The 19870-nt window shown below is 47.6% G+C and overlaps 1 protein-coding gene across 8 annotated transcripts in view; it reads left to right on the forward strand.

The window, feature by feature from the left end:
• Window positions 1-19870, forward strand: part of LOC109895621 (cotranscriptional regulator FAM172A homolog) — a 262316-nt gene that overhangs the window by 183683 nt on the left and 58763 nt on the right. For 5 of the 8 annotated variants that reach the window (XM_031830427.1, XM_020489474.2, XM_031830428.1 and 2 more), the window contains exon 10: window positions 4971-5055. The exons of 1 other annotated variant lie outside the window; for it this stretch is intronic. In XM_031830427.1, coding sequence (XP_031686287.1) covers window positions 4971-5055 — 85 coding nt within the window. Of the gene's footprint in view, window positions 1-4970; window positions 5056-16900; window positions 18282-19870 lie in introns of those variants that run through there. 2 more of the 8 variants (XM_031830431.1, XM_031830433.1) reach the window with 1 other exon arrangement.

Genomic DNA, 19870 nt, shown 5'->3' on the forward strand with positions numbered 1-19870 from the left:
CGCACGTACGCACCCACACACACAGACACATACACACCTCGCCATCACACTGGCCAGTTCATCGCATATGTTACCTTTTTCTGAATCCTCTTTTTTTCTTAACATTCTGTCCTTCTTCCTGTCTTTTTTTTCTCTGTTTCTAAGTTGTGTGTGTGTGTGTGTGTGTGTGTGCGTGCGTGCGTTTTGGTGCGTATGCGTCCCGTAGTTGAGCTTTGGTCGGAAGTTTCGGACTTCAAGGTTGAGTTGGCCTTCTTCGCTAGATTTCCTCTTTCTGATTAATTTTGGAGGAATGGCAGAGACGGCGCATAATTGGACCGTTAAGTGGTTTCTATTTGTGACGATTACCCAGAACAATAAATGTCTCACAACTTTCTAGCTCTAGCCCCCATGTCGGAGAGAATTCACTCTCTTTTCCTTAACCCTTGCCTGCTCCTTCCAGGACTCTGACGCGTAGACACGTGGGCCTGCTTAAACAAAGAGCTTCCGCTTTTGAAGGGCAGGTGGACGAACATGTAACTCCTGAATCAGTTGGGCTTGCAGGCTGAGAGGCGCGCAGCATGACCTCTCTCTCAGACCGACGGCATGGTGAAAACTGCGGGTTTCACAACAACGGTCAGTGTGGGGTTTTGATTCAGTCCTAAGTGTAATTGCTCCTCGTAATTAAAGAACAGGCTGTGTGGCCCTTCCATCTACAGTAGTCAGTCACTCAGAGCCAGGCCACAGTCTCTTTGTGTTTCTGTTGGAAGTGCCGCCACTCTGTGTTTTCCCCCCTCTCTCCTGGTGTTCGACTCGGCATGATCACACACACACACACACACACACACACACACACACACACACACACACACACACACACACACACACACACACACACACACACACACACACACACCCTGCAGGGCCTCTGTGGTGTCTATACCTCAATCAGGTGACCTTACAATACAGCGAGATCCCAAACATATCTCTCACTCTCACTCTCACGCTCACACACACACACACACACACACACACACACACACACACACACACACACACACACACACACACACACGTCCTCTATATTTATATCTGGAACATTATTCAGGTTCAGTGGCAGCTCTCCCCGGTGTAGCGCCGTCTGGGCTGCCTTCCCAGCAATTGTGTGTGTGTGTGTGTGTGTTAGAGCAGCACCCCTGGCGGTGTGGTGCTCCGCTCCTGTCGGACAGTGGTAATTCCCTCCCCCTGGAGGTCATGGGGTTAGGGATGAGGGGAGAGAGGAGCAGAAAGAGGGATTTAGAGATCAGCGCGCGCTGGGACAGGCGATATAGAGCTAATGGGTCAGACGACGGAGAGATGACGTCACACCGCAGGGAGAGGTAGAGCGAGCACTCGATAGAAGCCTTCAATTATAGTGGGCCCACAGAGGCGGAGAGAAAAGGGGGGAGGGAGGGAGGGGAAAGCTCAAAGAGAGAAAAACAAGAGGACAGGTGGGAAGGGAAATGAGGAACGGATGGAATGCAGTTAGAGGTAGGGAGACGTAGCGCTGGACAGAGATAGCTGAGGAGCAGAGAGCACAGGACAGTGAGAGAGAGGTGGATGGTGTGCAGCTTGGCAGCCTGTCACAGCCCAAGGTGTCCTCTGTCACGGTGGTGGCCACGTACGATCGCACAGCCATGAATAAACTGTCATAATTCACTGAGATTACACACACAGTAGTGGGAGCTGCCCCACAGGGAGAGCGGAAGGGAAAGACCGAAAGGGAGGGTCACAGGCACTAAAGTGATGTCAGAGTAGGGACGGGACGGGACAGGACAGGAGGGGTCTGGGACGTTTTGAGGGGGCGGTCTGCATGACGGGCTACGGAGTTGGAAGGGGAAGGTGGTAGAGTGGGCGACGCGCCGGCATGTTGATCCGGGATCAGTTGTGTGTGTTTTTTGCGTTAAGGTGGGCGGGGAACCTACGGGCTTCGTATTGTCAGCTCTTCCACCAGCCGTATTGTAGGCTACTGGTCTCAGCACTGTTAGCCATGTCTTAGATGCTGGAGCAGCAGCGTTAGGTAGACACACACACACACACACAACAGCAGCAACACGTGTTTGTGCTGGTAAAGTGGCCTAGTCAGTAAGCGAGATGGGAGGCCGGTTTTACTGCAGGCTGTGGCCCAGAGCAGGTGGCTTTATTATAGGCCTGATAGGGAGGCTGAGGAGTGTCGCACAGGTAGGATCTGTTTTCGCCGTGACACCTGTCTGCCGTTTACACTCTCAAAGCATTATAGTGCACCATTACGAGCGCTGTTAGCATCCCGCTAAGCCCCAGCCGCCACCGGCTTCCGACCGGCACGGCCCCAAAGGGATTGTGGGACTCTGGGACTCGGGATCCAGATGTTTCGGATGAATAATGAAGATGGGACTGAATGAGTTGGTAAAACGCTGCAGCGTGCGTGCGTGCGTGCGTGTGTGTGTGTGTGTGCGCGCGCAAGCTTCTTCCCGGCTCCGTTCCTTTTAAAATACAAACACACCCGGTACAGCCACACACACACAGAGAGAGAGAGAGAGTCGAGCACATTTCTCTCACACATTAACTTACAGGATGTAAATCAGTGTTGTTGTATCCCTGCGTGGTTCCATCTGCCACTGACTGTATCACATGCTGCCTGCTCTGTATGTTGACTCTGGTGCGTATCGTCTTTCATTTGACACGTATTCCCCCTTTCAAACCCTACCTGGAGCGGGGCACAAACACACACACACACACACACGCGCACGCACCAGGGTGACCTGTTTATGTTCGTGGCGTCTCACTCAGTTCAGCAGTGCCATTGATCGGCGCCCCGGCTTGAAGCGATGAGAATAATCATGTCTGTGAGAGATTCCCAATGTGCCTTCCTTTTGTCAACTTCCATCCTCTAATCCCGGGCAGCGGGTTAGCCTTTCTCTGACAGTTGCTCTCGCTGCTCCCTCAACGCCGGGGTTTGCCTTGGCAAACCTATTGAAACGCCGGCCCCTGTTCCTCCATTGGCGGGGAGCGGGAGGGCTGTCTTTGAAATAGCTCCCCTCGCTCACAGCGCAGCACAGCTGACGTCTTCTTCTCCCAGACGGAATGAATTAGGGAGATACAATGAGACACTTGATGTACCAGTCAAGGAGCCCTGCCTGCCTGCCTGCCTGCCTGCCTGCCTGCCTGCCTGCCTGCCTGCCTGCCTGCCTGCCTGCCTGCCTGCACTCCCTCCAAAGAGCACAACTAGGGCAAAGCTCGGCATCTAAAAATACAACAATGCACGCCTGTTTTCCAAGATGGCACACACACACACAGCTCTTCTCTCTTCCCCATACTGCTCACTCTTGCCACACTCGATTGACAAGATGAAGGGGGAACGAGGGGAAGGAGAAGCACTCCAATGCGGCGACATGGAGGATTTGCTAACGTTCCCTTGTTTGGTTGTGTTTTGTTTGATAGGTTGCAACGCGGATGTGTGCTGACACTTATAGCTACATCCCCATCAATACATCCCTTTCTCTCCGTACTTCCTCGTTCGGGTACATTTGTGTGTTTGTTAATAATTCGCCGGAGACATGAATAAAGGTGGATTGATTCGGACTACTTGTGCGTGACGGAAGTTCCTCGAACTGACAGTCCTTCCGTTGAATTTACATTGAGTTGTTCAAAATAACTTCCCCGCACATGATTCTACCACCGTACCTCACGGCAGCACAAATGAGATAATCTTGGTTGTGTGTGTGTGAATCCTCTCCTAAAGTCGCTGGAGTTGTTGTCATGGAGGAAAAAGCTGAAAATAGAGTGTTGTAGGCTGCTGAACGCGTACAGTAGTATATCAATCTGAAAGGGGCCTGCCCCGGATGTGTCGAGGACAACAGAGAGAAAGCGTAAGGGCCGACCGAGCGGTGTGGCCTCTTCACCACATTTGTCTCAATCTTGCAGAAGTGCTCAAGCATACACACGCGCGGTCTCTTTCTTTCTCACTTTGTCTCTCACACACATGCTCACTGTCTCGTTCTCTCTCTTACACCCACGGGAGTGTCCAGATGACACAGGTGGGTGACCCCTAGGTGGGGGGGGGGGCTTGCGACAGGCCAGCGGAGGTGTGATGTGACCCGTGGGTCTATCATGTCTCCAAACAGGGTAGGGATGTTTTGAGGTGCTATCCTCCCTGATTGGCCCCAGCCAGACCCTCTCTGTCAGGCAGAAGCAGGGCCCTGGGAGAGGGGGGGTCGCTGGGTTTGGGTGAAGAGGGTAGGGATGGCCGTAGACGGAGTTCAAGGATGGGGTGGGGGCGAGCTGCAGAGCTCTGTAGGAGAGGACCCCCCCCCACCACCACCACCACCACCAAACACACAGACACACACACCCCCTCACACATAGCACTGTAATGGCTGTCAGGAGGACTGGGGCGAAAGGTAAACAAGTGTAGATAAGCAGTGATTCAGAAAGAGGCCAGCTGCACACAGCCTAATCTCTTTTACATTTCTGTTTCTTCTGTTCAACTTTTATCTTATCTCAGGAACGTCTTCTCCGTGCATTCCTCCTCTTCATCCCCCCTCTCTGCCTCGCTCCTCCAGCGTCCCATCAAACCCTACATACCACACTGCACCATCAACGAGACCGGACAAAAGCCACACACGGATTCATCAAACACACATGCGCGCTCCACACACACACACACTTCTTTTGTAGTGGTATGTCAAGCACATTGTGGTGTAGCCTTGATATGTACTGTACTGTAAAAAGCATTTCACCTGAGGAAAGGTCAAGACAGGGTAAGACTCTAAGTGTAAGACTGTGGACTCCCCTAAGGGGAGGGGGGGTTGTGGGTGAGGTTGAGGGGTTATGGGTCACCAGGCTGCGTAGACACCCCCCTGGTGCACCTGGTGTGCCGTGTAACCCACCCCGCCACCACAAACAATATCAGATCTGTCTGAGCAATGTGTCACAGGTCGTTTAATTGCTTGTTCCTGTCTCCCCCTCCCCCACAGCACTGCCGTAACTGGGTGTCAAGCCCCGAGCCCCTGGACACACCGGTGGAGCCCATGCTATCAGACTGTCCTCGCGTCTCTGCAGGTAGCGTGTGTGACTGTGGATTCAACACTCCTTACACCTTTCATCTCTCTCTCTCTCTCATTTTCTCTCTCTCGCTTTAATCTTTTCATGTGGTGTTTTGCTCCATTTCTCTCTGGCCTCTGTGGATGGTTTGTAGTGATGATGTCACAGCCAGAGAATTTGCCCTTAATTCAGGATTAGGCCTGTAATCCGTAATCCCGAACATGATGATAAAGATGGACCATGGTGACGGGGCCTCGACAACTGCCCGTACGTTAAATGGAACATTTGAGTGTGTGAGTGAGTGTGTCTGTGTGCATGTACCTTCATGCCACTCGACGACTACCCTAACGGTGGTCATGCGGGCTTATTGTGACTACCCTCTCCTCACTTGTCGGATGGCGTCATGATCAATGTATAGGTCGACGTGCATGTTTTTCCACGGAGCCATGCCTCCCGTCGTTATCGGATCTGCAGGGCTCAAAACAACGTGGTTACACATGGTTGAGAGGACAGTGGGTGGCCCGTGAACTAACTGGTCTCATCTCCAAGAAATGTCTGCTCTATGTTATACCATATGCATCCCTAGCTAAGTTGCCATGTAATATATCAATATTAATAGTCGGCCTATATGCCGGTCAGGTTGTTTATACTCATCTATACAACGGGTGGGTCTTTATCCTGCACGCTGAGTTGGTTAAAACCGCATTCCAGCCAGTGTCTATCCCACGAGTTACCACCGGCTAAGTCTATGACATTTTAATGTTACGCACTCCTACCAGCCACTGTTACGTTCTCAAAGGACTTAAAATAGGCACCGTTCAAAAGTGTTTTCCTCTTTGGTAAGTCACAAACCCTGAACGTTACACCGTGAGGTTCTGCCGCTATATGCGCCAGTTATCAGGCTCGTCTTATCCCAGGCACATTCGATTGACCCGTTGGCCTGAATGACTTTGACGTCGGCGATAGTGAGAGAAAGTGGACCAGAAGTCGTCGTCCAGCTCAGCAAGTCTTTGGAGGCGGGACTCTGGTCTCATGTCAAAGGTTGATTTGGTCGTCTTTGTGTCCTTGGCGGCACCGACCACTGCGCCGCCACTCACGAGAGAGCGGCCAGAGGTGACAAAGGTTGAGGGAAGGATGTCAGAAGTACCACGACCCAGAATGTCTGCAGAGAACGCTTCTCAATTCATCCCTCTGTCCCTCCCTCCCACTCATCCGTGTCCTTGTACATCGGAGACACACACACACCCACACTCCCACCACACCAAGAGCCAACTGCACTCGTCTGAAGTCCGGCAAGCTTTAGGCTACTGGACGGCTATGGAAAATGGCGCCTGATCAGACGTACACTAAGACGTCTGAAGGCAAACCAAAGCATGCCATTGGCTGTCCGTCAGATGTGGGGTTTGAGTGGCAGTCGGCAGTGAGGATGGAGTCAGTGGCGGCACTGAAGGGACGAGTTTCCCTCCAACCAGCTATCTCACTCCCTCTCTCCCTGTGCGGTAGTGGTTATAGCGTAGGGGTTATCCATGCTGGTTGGTGTTTGGCAGATGGACATGGTGACGTGGAGACAGGCCTGTCTGGCTATTGCTGCTAATCATCTGTGAAAACAACACTGGTACCAGCATGGCAATGCCCCACTTATGGGCTGGAGGGAGGGAGGGATGGAGGGAGGGGTAGTTTTGTAGCGTGGGGGTGGGGTGTCCGCTAACATCTCTGTTTATTGTTTTTAACGTGATAAAACCTGGACCGCTTTCCTGCTCGCCTGGCTAGCTTTTCTCCCACCCCTCTCTCTTTCATTTTCATTCCCTCTTTCAAAGGAATCTTCCCCTAGAAGGTCACTGCTCCAGCGCTGGCAGCGGCCTGAGAGATTGGCAGAATTTTATCAGTTAGGAGCACGCTGAACACTGCCTAAATATGCAGATAAAGTGGAACAAATCTCCTGCTGGAAAGCCTCCCCGTGTGCTGTGCTGGGGGGGGGGACAGGATTTGTAGGATGGCCGGGGTTGGGGAGGGGTGGCTGGGGCCTTCCCAGGGTCTGACACACCAAGGCTGGGCTGCAGTCACAGAGCAGATAGCCAGGAGAGAGAGGAAGAATGGCAGGGATGGGCAGGCCCACTCGAGAGTCAGGCTTAGAGGCACACAACAGTGACAATGTGAATCCCCTCCTCGCACTGCAAGGTGACTTGTGTGGCTCTAGGAGAAGTGTGTGTGGCTGCTGCCTGGCCATACACTTCCCTGTGTATTTAGTTGGAAAGTGAAGCTAAAACTTTTCTATACTCCAGCGTTTTGGATTTGAGATCAAATATTTAATATGAGGCGACCGTACATTCATACATACATTTACCGTTTAGAGATGATTTGTGTAGCTCGTCCCCCCGTTTGAAGACGTCATAAGTGTTTGGACAAATTCACTCGTGTATTAAAGTAGTAAAAGGTTTATGCCTCTAACTTTCTCACTGTTTAGATAGGGGAGTGTGCGTCTGGTTCTGCCTGTGTGAGCGGGTCGATAGAATTGTAAACACAGGAGTCCGACCAAATCCACCAGGTCTGCTATAGGGCAATTCCACACCAGTGGGAGAGTAAAATATTGTCGGTATCTCAGATAGTACTGGTAATTCTCACGTACAAACTTGTTTGAAAACCTTATGATCCGTGTTGAACAAATGAATTTGTCAATTTGTATTTCAAAATGTAGACATACTCCATATGTTAGTGCGCACTGTAAGGACTATAATGACACCAAGATGTCTGTATCACGTACGGTCCACCGATCGTAGGGTCTTACAGGAGGCATGTGTACAGTTGAAGTCGGAAGTTCACATACACTTTAGCCAAATAGATTTAAACACAGTTTTTCACAATTCCTGACATTTAATCAGAGTAAAAATTCCCTGTCATAGGTCAGTTAGGATCACCAACTTTATTTTAATGTTAAATGTCAGAATAATAGTAGTGATTTATTTCAGCTTTTATTTCTTCCATCACATTCCCAGTGGGTCAGAAGTTTACATACACTCAATTCGTTTTTGGTAGGATTGCCTTTAAATGATTTAACTTGGGTCAAACGTTTCGGGTAGCCTTTCGCAAGCTTCCCACAATAACTCGGGTGAATTTTTGACCCATTCCTTCTGACAGAGGAGTCAGGTTTGTAGGCCTCCTTGCTCACACACACTTTTTCAGTTCTGCCCACACATTTTCTATAGGGTTGAGGTCAGGGCTTTGTGATGGCCACTCCAATACCTTGACTTTGTTGTCCTTAAGCCATTTTTCCACAACTTTGGAATTATGCTTTGTGGTCATTGTCCATTTGGAAGACCCATTTGCAACCAAGCTATAACTTCCTGACTAATGTCTTGAGATGTTGCTTCAATACATCCACATAATTTTCCTTCCTCATGACAACATCTATTTTGTGAAGTGCACCAGTCCTTCCTGCAGCAAAACACCCCCACAACATGATGCTGTCACCCCCGTGCTTCACGGTTGGGATGGTGTTCTTCGGTTTGCAAGCCTCACCCTTTTTCCTCCAAACATAATGATGGTCATTATGGCCAAACAGTTCTATTTTTGTTTCATCAGACCAGAGGACATTTCTCCCAAAAGTACAATCTTTGTCCCATGTGCAGTTGTAAACCGTAGTCTGGCTTTTTTATGGAAGTTTTGTAGCAGTGGCTTCTTCCTTGCTGAGCAGCCTTTCAGGTTCTGTCGATATATGACTTGTTCTACTGTGGATATAGATACTTTGTACCTGTTTCCTCCAGCATCTTCACATTTTGTTGTTCTGGGATTGATTTGCACTTTTCGCACCAAAGTACGTTCCTCTCTAGGAGACAGAACGCGTCTCCTTCCTGAGCAGTTTGATGGCTGTGTGGTCCCATGGTGTTTATACTTGCGTACTATTGTTTGTACAGATGAACGTGGTACCTTCAAGTGTTTGGTTCATCCTTGGGAGCAATTTCCAGACTTGTCGAGGTCTGTAATTTTGTTTCTGAGGTCTTTGACTTTCCCATGATGTCAAGCAAAGAGGCACTGAGTTTGAAGGTAGGCCTTGAAATACATCCACAGGTACACCTCCAATTGACTCAAATTATGTCAATTAGCTTATCAGAAGCTTCTAAAGCCATGACATCAGTTTCTGGAATTTTCCAAGCTGTTTAAAGGCACAGTCAACTTAGTGTATGTAAACTTCTGACCCACTGGAATTGTGATACAGTGAATTATAAGTGAAATCATCTGTCTGTAAACAATTGTTGGAAAAATGAATTGTGTCATGCACGAAGTAATGTCCTATCCGACTTGACAAAACTATAGTTTGTTAACAAGAAATCTGTGGTTGAAAAACGAGTTTTAATGACTCCAACCTAAGTGTATGTAGACTTCCGACTTCAACTGTAGGTCTCAAATGGCCACTTTCATCATGATTTTCTAAAAAACAGTTTGAGATACAATTGTAAAAAATACAATTTAAAAAAGAACTCCCAATGGAATTCCTATGTGAGAATTGCCAGAAAAATCTGAGATACCAAAAATATTTGTCCTCTCCCGCTGGCGTGGAATCGCCCTACGGGCCTACTATCCATTCGGCCTCCCTCTCTCTCCCACAGAGGTTGGGAGAGTGGAAACGATCAGTGTGCACTCCCTCCTCTCTATTATGGACCTACTCCTTAGCGATTACTCATTGTTGAACCTGATTATGAATTACAAAGGCCCAGCGTAAACACTGATTAATGGCTAACAAAAGTACGTTAATGTGTACCTGAACTTTAATTACGCGTCCTGGTCGGTTACAAGGTTCTGAACACAGGGCCGTAATTAACCCTCATTGTGTTCATCAAGATGAAGATGCTCCTATTTGATGTACTGAAGGAGTTGTATATCTTTCTTTTTGGAAAGCACTTTTCTTTTTTTATTTGATTATTATTATTATTTTTTTCAATCAAGTAGCGAGAATGTTTGCATTGAGTGCTAGAACCAAGAGTGTAAAATAGAGCAATGAGAGCGAAGTCTGTTCCGTTTTACCTGAGCTCTAAGCTTTCCTAAAAGCGAGTCTGTGGAACGAAGCGACGTAAAAATGAGGGTCAGCTGTGTGTGTGCGTGCGTATGTACGTACGCTTGCGCGTGTTGCGGTGGCCGTACCGCATGCCGGTTAGGCTGAACTGCAGTGTCGTTGGTCCGGCATCTACTGTTGATCGTGAAACGTCTCTTCTTGTCGCCACCTCCACACTCCACCTACAGGTCCACGTCCGTCCGGCTGATAGATGTTTACCTGCTGAGTTAAACTGTCAGAGGAAACGCAGCCCGCCTCCTCGCCACCTCCTGTTTTCTCAGCTTGACTTTCTTTTTTGTCTTTTTTTTAGGGAGGGGGGTTGTCTGCTGGCTCATCGAAAGATCAAATGGGGAGAGGAAGGGGCGTCTTTCTCTCTTGTTTGTCTTTGCGGACGTTAGCGTAGCCTAGAGCTAGCGTCGCAGGAAATGGCTAGGGTAAATGTTGGTGAACCAGAGGTGATCTCTGACCCGTGATCCTGATCCCATCACGGGGCTCATCGCCGGGGCTAGCTGTCGTCTGGATTTTACTGGTGCCAAGCTCTCTTTCAACTGACACGCCCGTGGAAAATGCTGACCCGGCAGTGTCCTCCTCTCTGAGACCACCATAAAAAAATGGCTGTTTTTTAAATAATTTTTTAGATACAGATGGAGGTGACTGTGTCTGAGGAATATTATGGTGTTTGAGGAAGCTACTTTTTATTTGTGGAATGGTAGATCCTGTCTACTGGTGGATTATTACAATAGACTGGAAAAATATAGTGCAGGAGCTGGCAGCTGAGTATATAAGGGATTCTTAGGCGTGAATGAGGGAATGAATGAGATGTCTATGTCTATGTTCAGGGGAGACACTGGCTGCTGTAATCAGCATCTCCTCCCAGGCCTCATCAGCCTTTTATCTCTCCACATTCTGCACAGCCTTTCATGTGCCTCTTCCTCTGTATAAACACACGCCACCACTACACATATTGACACAAATCATTGTGCTGCTTGTGTCATGTATTGAATTTTTCTTGCTCTCATGTCTTGGCTCAAATACTCCACCCTCCCACTTGCTCCCATGGTGGAGGGAATACAAGTTTCATACAGTTTCATGTAGACACTCGTCATTTTGCGGGGGGGGGGGGGGGGTTCTCCTTTTCTCTCTCCATTTCTCTCATTGTTATTTAGCAGACGCTCCTATCCAAAGCGACTTACAGGAGCAATTTGCGTTAAGTGCCTTGCTCACGGGCATTATTTCACCTAGTCGGCTCGGGGATTCGAACCAGCGACCTTTCGGTTACTGGGCCAATGCTCTTAACCGCATGGCTACCTCCTCTCTCTCTCTCTCTCTCTCCTCTCTCTTCTCTCTCTCTCTTCTCTCTCTCTCGCTCTTCTCTCTCTCTTCTCTCTCTCTCTCTCTCTCTCTCGCTCTTCTCTCTCTCTTCTCTCTCCTCTCTCTCTCTCTCGTAGAGCATCAGAAAACATGGCGTTCATTTGCTATTCCTCTTTAAAGCGTTTGATCTGTGTGCTCCGGAGCAGACTGGCGGGCCCTGACCCACTTGGCTGCCTTATGTAATGAACCCCAAAAACACCATGCAGACAGGATCAGAGTGCTGGAGAGAGAGGAAAATAGTTATAATTTCCTTCCCCCCCTTTTGCTCTGTCTCTGAGTTTGTTGTGCCTCTGACGGGGTCATGTTTATGGCGCCGAGTGAAAAATAGAGAGGCTGGTGTGGAGGAGGTGGAGGGGGAAGAGCTTCAGTAAAGACAGTTGGAGCTGTACAGGAGATCTTCCTTAGTCATTCTCTTTGTTTCCCTTTTGTTCAAGTTTCATTTCTCACATGCACAAGTACAGTGAAGTGCTTAACTTGCAAGCCCTTCCCAACACTGCGGTATTCAATCATTTTTGTACTGTATGGATTCTTTTGACGCCTGTTTTGGAGACATTGTGATGGGGGGGGGGGGGGGGGGGGGGGGGCAGGTTAAAGAGTCATCGTGGCATGACGCAGAGAGAAATAGAATAACCTCGATTTCCATACCGACAGAAAATACAAAACTACACAACTCAAAGGTCTTGCACAGCATTTTGCGGGTTCAATTGCGTATTAACTCCTTTTGGCCCTGAATGAATAGGCTGACACAGGGTCGTAGGCCCCTGAACATAAAGTTAGGGCGACAATATATAAAAAAAGAACCCCCTTGATACCGAAGGGAACATTGAGAGGAAGCTAATTCTTTAGGAGGGACCTATGGCAGACAGATTAAGAGCACTGTCATACCCTCCACACCTGTCTGGTAGACAATTGCTTGTGATTGTTTTGAAATGTCAGGTCAGTGGCCACGCTCTGGTAGACACCCCATTCCTCATCTCTCCCTCCTGCCCTGTTTCTCTACCTCAAAAGACTAGACTGTCTCCTCTGCCAACGGAGCAGGGACGATAGACGGGAGGTTGCTTTCTATCAAAGACCGGGTCACTTTGATCACTTTGAAAGGACTGGTGTGTGTCTTGTCCAATTTGATCTTGGTGTTCTCTGACGTGTGTCTGAAGTCAGATCAGAGGTAGGACATGTTGGATACCAAGTACTACCAGTCAATAGACATGATTCTACCACGGCCTTGGAGAGGTCTGTCCGTTTCCTCAGTGAGAGGAATACAACATCAATAGTAGTTTAATGGTAACATTCCGAGCTCATTGTTGCATCCCAAAATCAATATGTTGAATGTATGTCTATATCGACTGTATGCACAGTATGTGGTTCTAAGTGTGTATAGCATGGCAGAGAATGGCAGCTCAACTGTGTGATTCCATTGAGAGTAGCATGGCTGGGAGTATTGGGTGGAATACTTGAGGAGACCAGTCGAGTCTACTGGTCCAGTAGTGGTCCCTCGTGGCTCTGTCGAGTTGATAATAAGCCGGTCAGGCTGACTTGGTAAAAGAGTGAAAACGCTGCAGCACCCCCCCCCCCCCAGGTGTCACGTTGAAAACTGCCTCACGCAGCCTTTATGTCGTCTTTTGTGTTGCTGTTGGTCTCATCTTATCTCAGAGCCCTTTCTCTTATAACATCCCTTGCCTGTATCTCGCTCCGGCATTTTTTCTTTATTTATTATGAGTGTTATGGCAACTGGTTGCTAAGCAACACAGAAGGTCAGGTAAAGTTTTTTTTTTTCTTCCTCTTCTTCCCCCAGAGTAGCAGAGCTCATCTATCTATTGGTTTGTGAATGTTGGTTAGGGTTTAGTATGGATGTAGTGGAGGGTGATGCATTTAAATGCAACCTTTACGCAATATTAGTGTAAGCGTTACCAGTCAACTCTACCGGCGTTCCACTCTCACTCACCTTTTTGGGTGTATTGTGGTCCTGTGTGGATCAGTTGGTGGAGCATGACGCTTGCAATGCCAGGGGTCTTGTGGCTTTGATGCCCACAGGGGACACCCATGGCACATACACCATGGCATGCATAAAATATGATTATTATAGTAGTGTGAATATTGGTTAGGAAGTGTGTGTGAAGCCTTTTGAAAAGCTTTTTTCTTTCTACATATTCTAACCAGGTTGGACAGATATTTCTATGTTCTATTCAGATATTACATTTCACTTTCGTGCTTTTGTCATTTACTGAACACCGATATTGGAAGATAACTAGGTGATAGCAGACACGAAACCCAAGTTCTCCCAAGATGCGATCTCCTATCACATCCGTTTCATATGTGGTCATTAGAGGTTGATTATAGTCCTTGCATAGATCTGACACTGTTGGTCTATTTCTATGTTATTTATGCATGTGTGAGTGTAGCCTGTGTGCGCATGGACTGGGTAGTGATGAGATATTTAGAGCTGGCAGAAGCAGTAGCAGAGTAATGATAGCTTCATATGAATGCTAAGCAGATGTAACATGCTAAGGAAGCCCCGTGTATGGTATTGGCTCCCTGGTTCACCCTTGCACTAGGTAAACTGTACCCAGGAGCGCTTTCGTTCTTTTCCACCGCCTTCCCTCCTCACACACGCCGCCCATCATCTCAAGGAAAGGGGAGAAAAAGAGAAAGAGCCCGAGCTGTGCATAAATGAAGGTTCAACAAGGTTCAATGAAACACTTATACAATTTGCTGCAATATAGTGGATTTTATAATCTCATTATCATCTTAGTGCCAGATTTGCCCATGAGGGCTGTGCCGTACTCGCTGTTATTAGCTTCTGAGATTTGTCCATTTGTCCTTCTGCTACCCACAGTCCCTCAGCCAATCACAGTGCTTCAATCTCCAAGGCAACCCCCTCCTTTTTATTTGTTCGTCATTTCCCCTCCATACCTCCTGCTGCTTTATTTACGGGTATTTGGATGTGGGGGCTTTGCTACAGGCAAACATAATGCAATCGACTCTCTTACACGGAGTCTACGCTGCTTTCGTCTTGCCAAAGCTATAGGTGTTGTCGGTGTGGATGCGTTCCTTCCCGCTGTCTTCTCGAATGTTTCACTGTATGAAAACAGCACGGTATGCAGTAAGGCATGTGTCCGGGTGTAAATTGTCCCCTGGTTGAACTCTAGCCCCGCCCTAGTTGAGCCCACCATGCAGGTCAAAAGGGTGAGCACAGCACACGTACAGTATGCACCATGGCCAGGTTTCCCTCTGCCTGTCGTGGGCTGCCAGGTCAAGCCTCTTAACTCTCCATGTGGACGTCCTTCTCCCTCATCTGTAATTGTATAACGGTATGTGCCATTTAGCAGGCGACTTAGTCACGCCTACATGACATCTCACCGTCACCGCCCGGCCGAGGCGCTTACAGGTCAAAAGGAGATTAGTGCCTGGCGACATGGATCTTATTGGCCCGTAGCACATCCCGTAGAGTAGATGGGCTTTAGCATCACGCCTTTACCCTAGAGGTGTCGCACAACTTAAATTGCGCGTGCGTGATTAGGGGGGGGTCGATGGGAATGTTGTGTTACGGTGTTGTCTAATCGGATTTTAACCTCCTTGTCTCTTCGTTTGGTGGCCATGGTGTAGTTGTTGACGTACTGACTGAGACGGACGGTTCCACATCTGCACTACTCGAGATACGCTGCTGGTCACTCGTAACAAGTGGATGGATGTGAGCTTGGACAGCAGGATGGGTGACGCGTGGTCGTGAGGTCCCGTGAGGTCCTCAGTACCTCTCACGTTCAAGGGGGTTATAAATAGACAAACGTGTGAGCAGTGTGTGTGCATGTGTGTTGGCCGGCAGAGGGTTAATCTGTGGAAGGCGGGCAAGCCGATTGTTTACTCTGTTTACCCAACCGACCGTGTGATCAGCGCCAGCTCCCACTAATGCCTTCAGACATTGATGCCGTCCCATTACCGGTAGCATCAGCGTCTCCTCACATCACTCTAAATGGGGGAGGAGGATGAACCAGGGGGGTGTGAGGGCTTCTTCACCCATTAATGGTCTTCTGTGACATGGGTTTCTAGCAAGATATCTGCCCCCGTGTTGGGTGTTGCTGGATATAGTACGGTTAGCTCTCGTTAGCCCAATTTAGCCTTGGTTAGCCCCATTCTCTGTGAGTGACTGGTTCTTTGTGGGGTGGGGGGGGGGGTCTGATGAACACACGTTTAGTGTCTCTTTCCCTTTCCTGTCAGGATCTCTGCCATGGTAAACAGCAGCACTGTCACCATGGACTCCCTCTCCACAGGCCACACTTTGTCCTCTCTATCACAGGAGAAACTCCTTGGTTTATATCATCCTCGATTCCCCTTTTTCTTTCGTTGCCTTGTTCCCCTTCTCTGTCATTTGTGTCATGACGCGCAGGTTATACGTTTGTTCACGGAGCCAATTCGTTAGGTTTAGCTGCTAATGGGGCCCCTTTAGTGTGACAGGGTTTGATAAGGCTGGGGGAGATGAGAGGAGAGGCTGTTTGCACAGAGGCCTGGCTAGACTCGACAGACTGTCTGCTGGAGGCTGGATAATTACAGTGAAAGCAGAGCAGAGACGCACCAGGACAAAACACCCAGAGATCACTAATCAATGCATTAAAGACTGTGTTGTGTCAGCGTTTTGTTTGCGTTGTGTTATTTTTGCTGATAGCGTTTACCTTTTCCTGTTTAGTTAAAACACATATTTTGATATGTTGTGGCAGTCTTCCCCCGTTCTCCTTTGTTTTCTTTTTCACAATTAGGTTATAATGAAATGCACATTTAATGTGATTGTAAGGAAATAAAAAGAGAACAAACACAACAAGCTCTGAGAATATATTAGGAATGTACATAATTGCAGGGAGATGATTAGGGGGGGAAAAGCCTCCTTGAAGGTCCTTGAGTCGTAATCAGCCCGAAATTACAATATTTTTGTCTGAATTTTTCTTACTTATTTCTATAATTATGTAAACAACGTTGACAGAGATTTGTGCGGCAGAGTTGTGTGAGGGTGCAGCGGTGACCTTGGACCATCCAGCGTGCACTTCCTTTGACAGATAAAAACTTTATTAAGACCCATCTCCAGGAAGGGGGACAAACAGCCCGTTATACCAGCGTGCTCGAGTATTAGGGAAATATCGCAATTAGAGGAGGATTTCCTCCAGCTAAAGCACCAAAGAGCAGTCTGGGTAATAAGTGCAGGGCTTGTTTGTGGCCTGGAAAGGTGTAATTCTAAACTGCTTTGAGAGTGCTGTGCTCATTGTGCCTGGGAGTAATGAGATAGGCTGCACTGATCCCTCTGTGATGCTATGACTTCTAATCCGCTTCCTCTCTTCCTCTCCTCCTCCCTCTCTTCATCTCCTCCTCGCTCTCTTCCTCTCCTCCTCTCCTCCTCGCTCTCTTCCTCTCCTCCTCTCCTCCTCGCTCTCCTCCTCGCTCTCTCTGCATGGCCCTCGGCAGTCATCTCGCCTCCACATGGGCATCCCTGGTATTACCCCACATACTGAGGAATCAGGACAGGTACCACACCAGGTACCCCCCCCCCATCACCCACCCACAGGCCGTCATTAACACCAATGTCCTGGACCCTCACCCCAGATCTTTATTAAAACCAATGTCCTGGACCCTCATCCCAGATCTTTATTAAAATCATTAACACCAATGTCCTGGACCCTTACCCCCAGATCATCATTAACACCAATATCCTGGACCCTCACCCCAGATCGTAATTAACACCAATGTCCTGGACCCTCACCCCAGATCTTTATTAAAATCATTAACACCAATGTCCTGGACCCTCAACCCCAGATCATCATAAACACCAATATCCTGGACCCTCACACCAGATCGTAATTAACACAAAGGTCCTGGACCCTCACCCCTAGATCGTAATTAACACCAATGTCCTGGACCCTCAACCCTAGATCATCATGAATACCATTAACCCCAATGTCCTAGACCCTCACCCCTAGATCATCATTAATACCATTAACACCAATGTCCTGGACCCTCAACCCTAGATCATCATGAATACCATTAACACCAATGTCCTGGACCCTCAACCCTAGATCATCATGAATACCATTAACACCAATGTCCTGGACCCTCAACCCTAGATCATCATGAATACCATTAACCCCAATGTCCTGGATCCGCCTGTTTGTTTATTTTGAACTCATGATTTAATAAAGAAGCTTTAGTCTTAATGCTGTCACTCTTACTCTCACACTTGTTACTGACGCAACACACCCACACCTGCACACTCCCTCACACCTATGCTGCTGCTAAATGATTATTGATTAGATTCATGACTACCATTACGCTGCTGGTCATTGATTATTGATTGCCATTACCATTAGTATCTATCTATGTATCCTGCTACTGGTCACTATGACTCCTGTTTACATATATACACTGAGCATACAAAACATTATGAACACTGTCCTAATATTGACTTGCACTGCACCCCCCCTCCTAAATTACTATTATGGATCTGTTTGAAGAATGAAAAAAAGTTCATGAGCAAAGCAGCCTAGTCGTAATCATGTTTGGTAAGTTGATTACTATTGCACTTCCCAGTCTACTCTCTCTACTGTTGCTGGTTGAAACCATGACTCACGGTTAGCTGTGTAGCAAGGCTGAACCACCTCTAGTAGGAAGATTCAACGACAGGCTATTTAACATGCAAAACTTTCATTTAAATGTGTGTATAGTTGTGTATATACAACAAAATAAAAGCTTAATTTGCTTACCTCCCTGCTTACCTCCCTTAGTGAGCATTTCTCCTTCTCCCAGATAATCCATCCACCTGACAGGTGTGGCATATGAAGGAGCTGGTTAAACAGCATGATCAATACAGAGGTGCACCTTGTGCTGGGGACAATAGAATAACTCTCTGAAATGTGCAGTTTTGTCACTCAACACAATGCCACAGATGTTTCAAGTTTTGTAAGGAGGGTGAAATTGGCATGCTGACTGCAGGAGTATCCACCAGAGCTCTAGCCAGAGTATTAGTGTTCATTTCTCTACCATAAGCCACCTCCAATGTAGTTTTAGAGAATTTGGAAGTAGTCCAACCAGCCTCACAACCGCAGACCACGTGTAACCACGCCAGCCCAGGACTTCCACACCTGCGGGATTGTTGTCTGAGGAGGATGGGGGGATTCTGAGGAGTATTTATGTCTGTAATAAAACCCTTTTGTGGGGAAAAACGTATTTCTGATTAGCTGGGCCTTGCTCCCCAGTGGGTAGGCATATGCCCTTCCAGGCCCACCAATAACTGTGCCCCTGACCAGTCATGTCAAATCGAAAATGAATTTATTTAAATTGACTGGTTTCCTTCTATGATCTGTAAATCAGTCAAGTCTTTGAAATTGTTGCATGTGTGTTTTTATGTTTGTTCACTATACAATGAGTGCACAAAACATTAAGAACACCTTCCTAATATTGAGTTGCACCCTCCTTTGCCCTCAGAACAGCCTCAATTTGTCGGGGCATGGACACTACATGGTGTCAAGCATTCTACAGGGATGCTGGCCCATTTCCCACAGTTGTCAAGTTTGCTGGATTACCTTTGGGGTGGTGGACCATTCTTGATACACACAGGAAACTGTTGAGAGTGAAAAACCCAGCAGCGTTGCAGTTCTTGACACAAAAGGGTGCACCTGGTACCTACTACCATACCCTGCTCTAAAGTACTTACATTCTGTGTCTTGCCCATTCACCCTCTGAATGGCACAGATACACAATCCATGTCTCAATTGTCTGAAGGCTTAAAAATCCTTCTTTAAACCTGTCTCTTCCCCTTCATCTACACTGATTAAAGTGGATTTAACAGGTGACATCAATAAGGGAGCATAGCTGTCACCTGGTCAGTCTGTTATGGAAATAATGTTTTGTATACTCGGTATATATTACCATTAGTATATTACCATAAGTATTTAAAAATTGCTGATACCAGTCACTTTTCAGCCCTGGTTACATGTACAGTTGAAGTCGGAAGTTTACATACACTTAGGTTGGAGTCTTTAAAACTCGTTTTTCAACCACTCCACAATTTCTTGTTAACTATAGTTTTGGCAAGTCGGTTAGGACATCTACTTTGTGCATGACACAATTGTTTACAGACAGATTATTTCACTTATAATTCACTGTATCACAATTCCAGTGGGTCAGAAGTTTACATACACTAAGTTGACTGATCTTTTAAACAGCTTGGAAAATTCCAGAAAATGACGTCATGGCTTTAGAAGCTTCTGATAGGCTAATTGACACCATTTGAGTCAATGGAGGTGTACCTGTGGATGTATTTCAAGCCCTACCTTCAAGCTCAGTACCTCTTTGCTTGACATCATGGGAAAATCAAAAGAAATCAGCGAAGACCTCTGAAAAAATTGTAGACCTCCACAAGTCTGGTTCATCCTTGGGAGC

This window comes from Oncorhynchus kisutch, linkage group LG8 (genome assembly GCF_002021735.2).
Source record: "Oncorhynchus kisutch isolate 150728-3 linkage group LG8, Okis_V2, whole genome shotgun sequence".
Classification (NCBI taxonomy): Eukaryota; Metazoa; Chordata; class Actinopteri; order Salmoniformes; family Salmonidae; genus Oncorhynchus; species Oncorhynchus kisutch.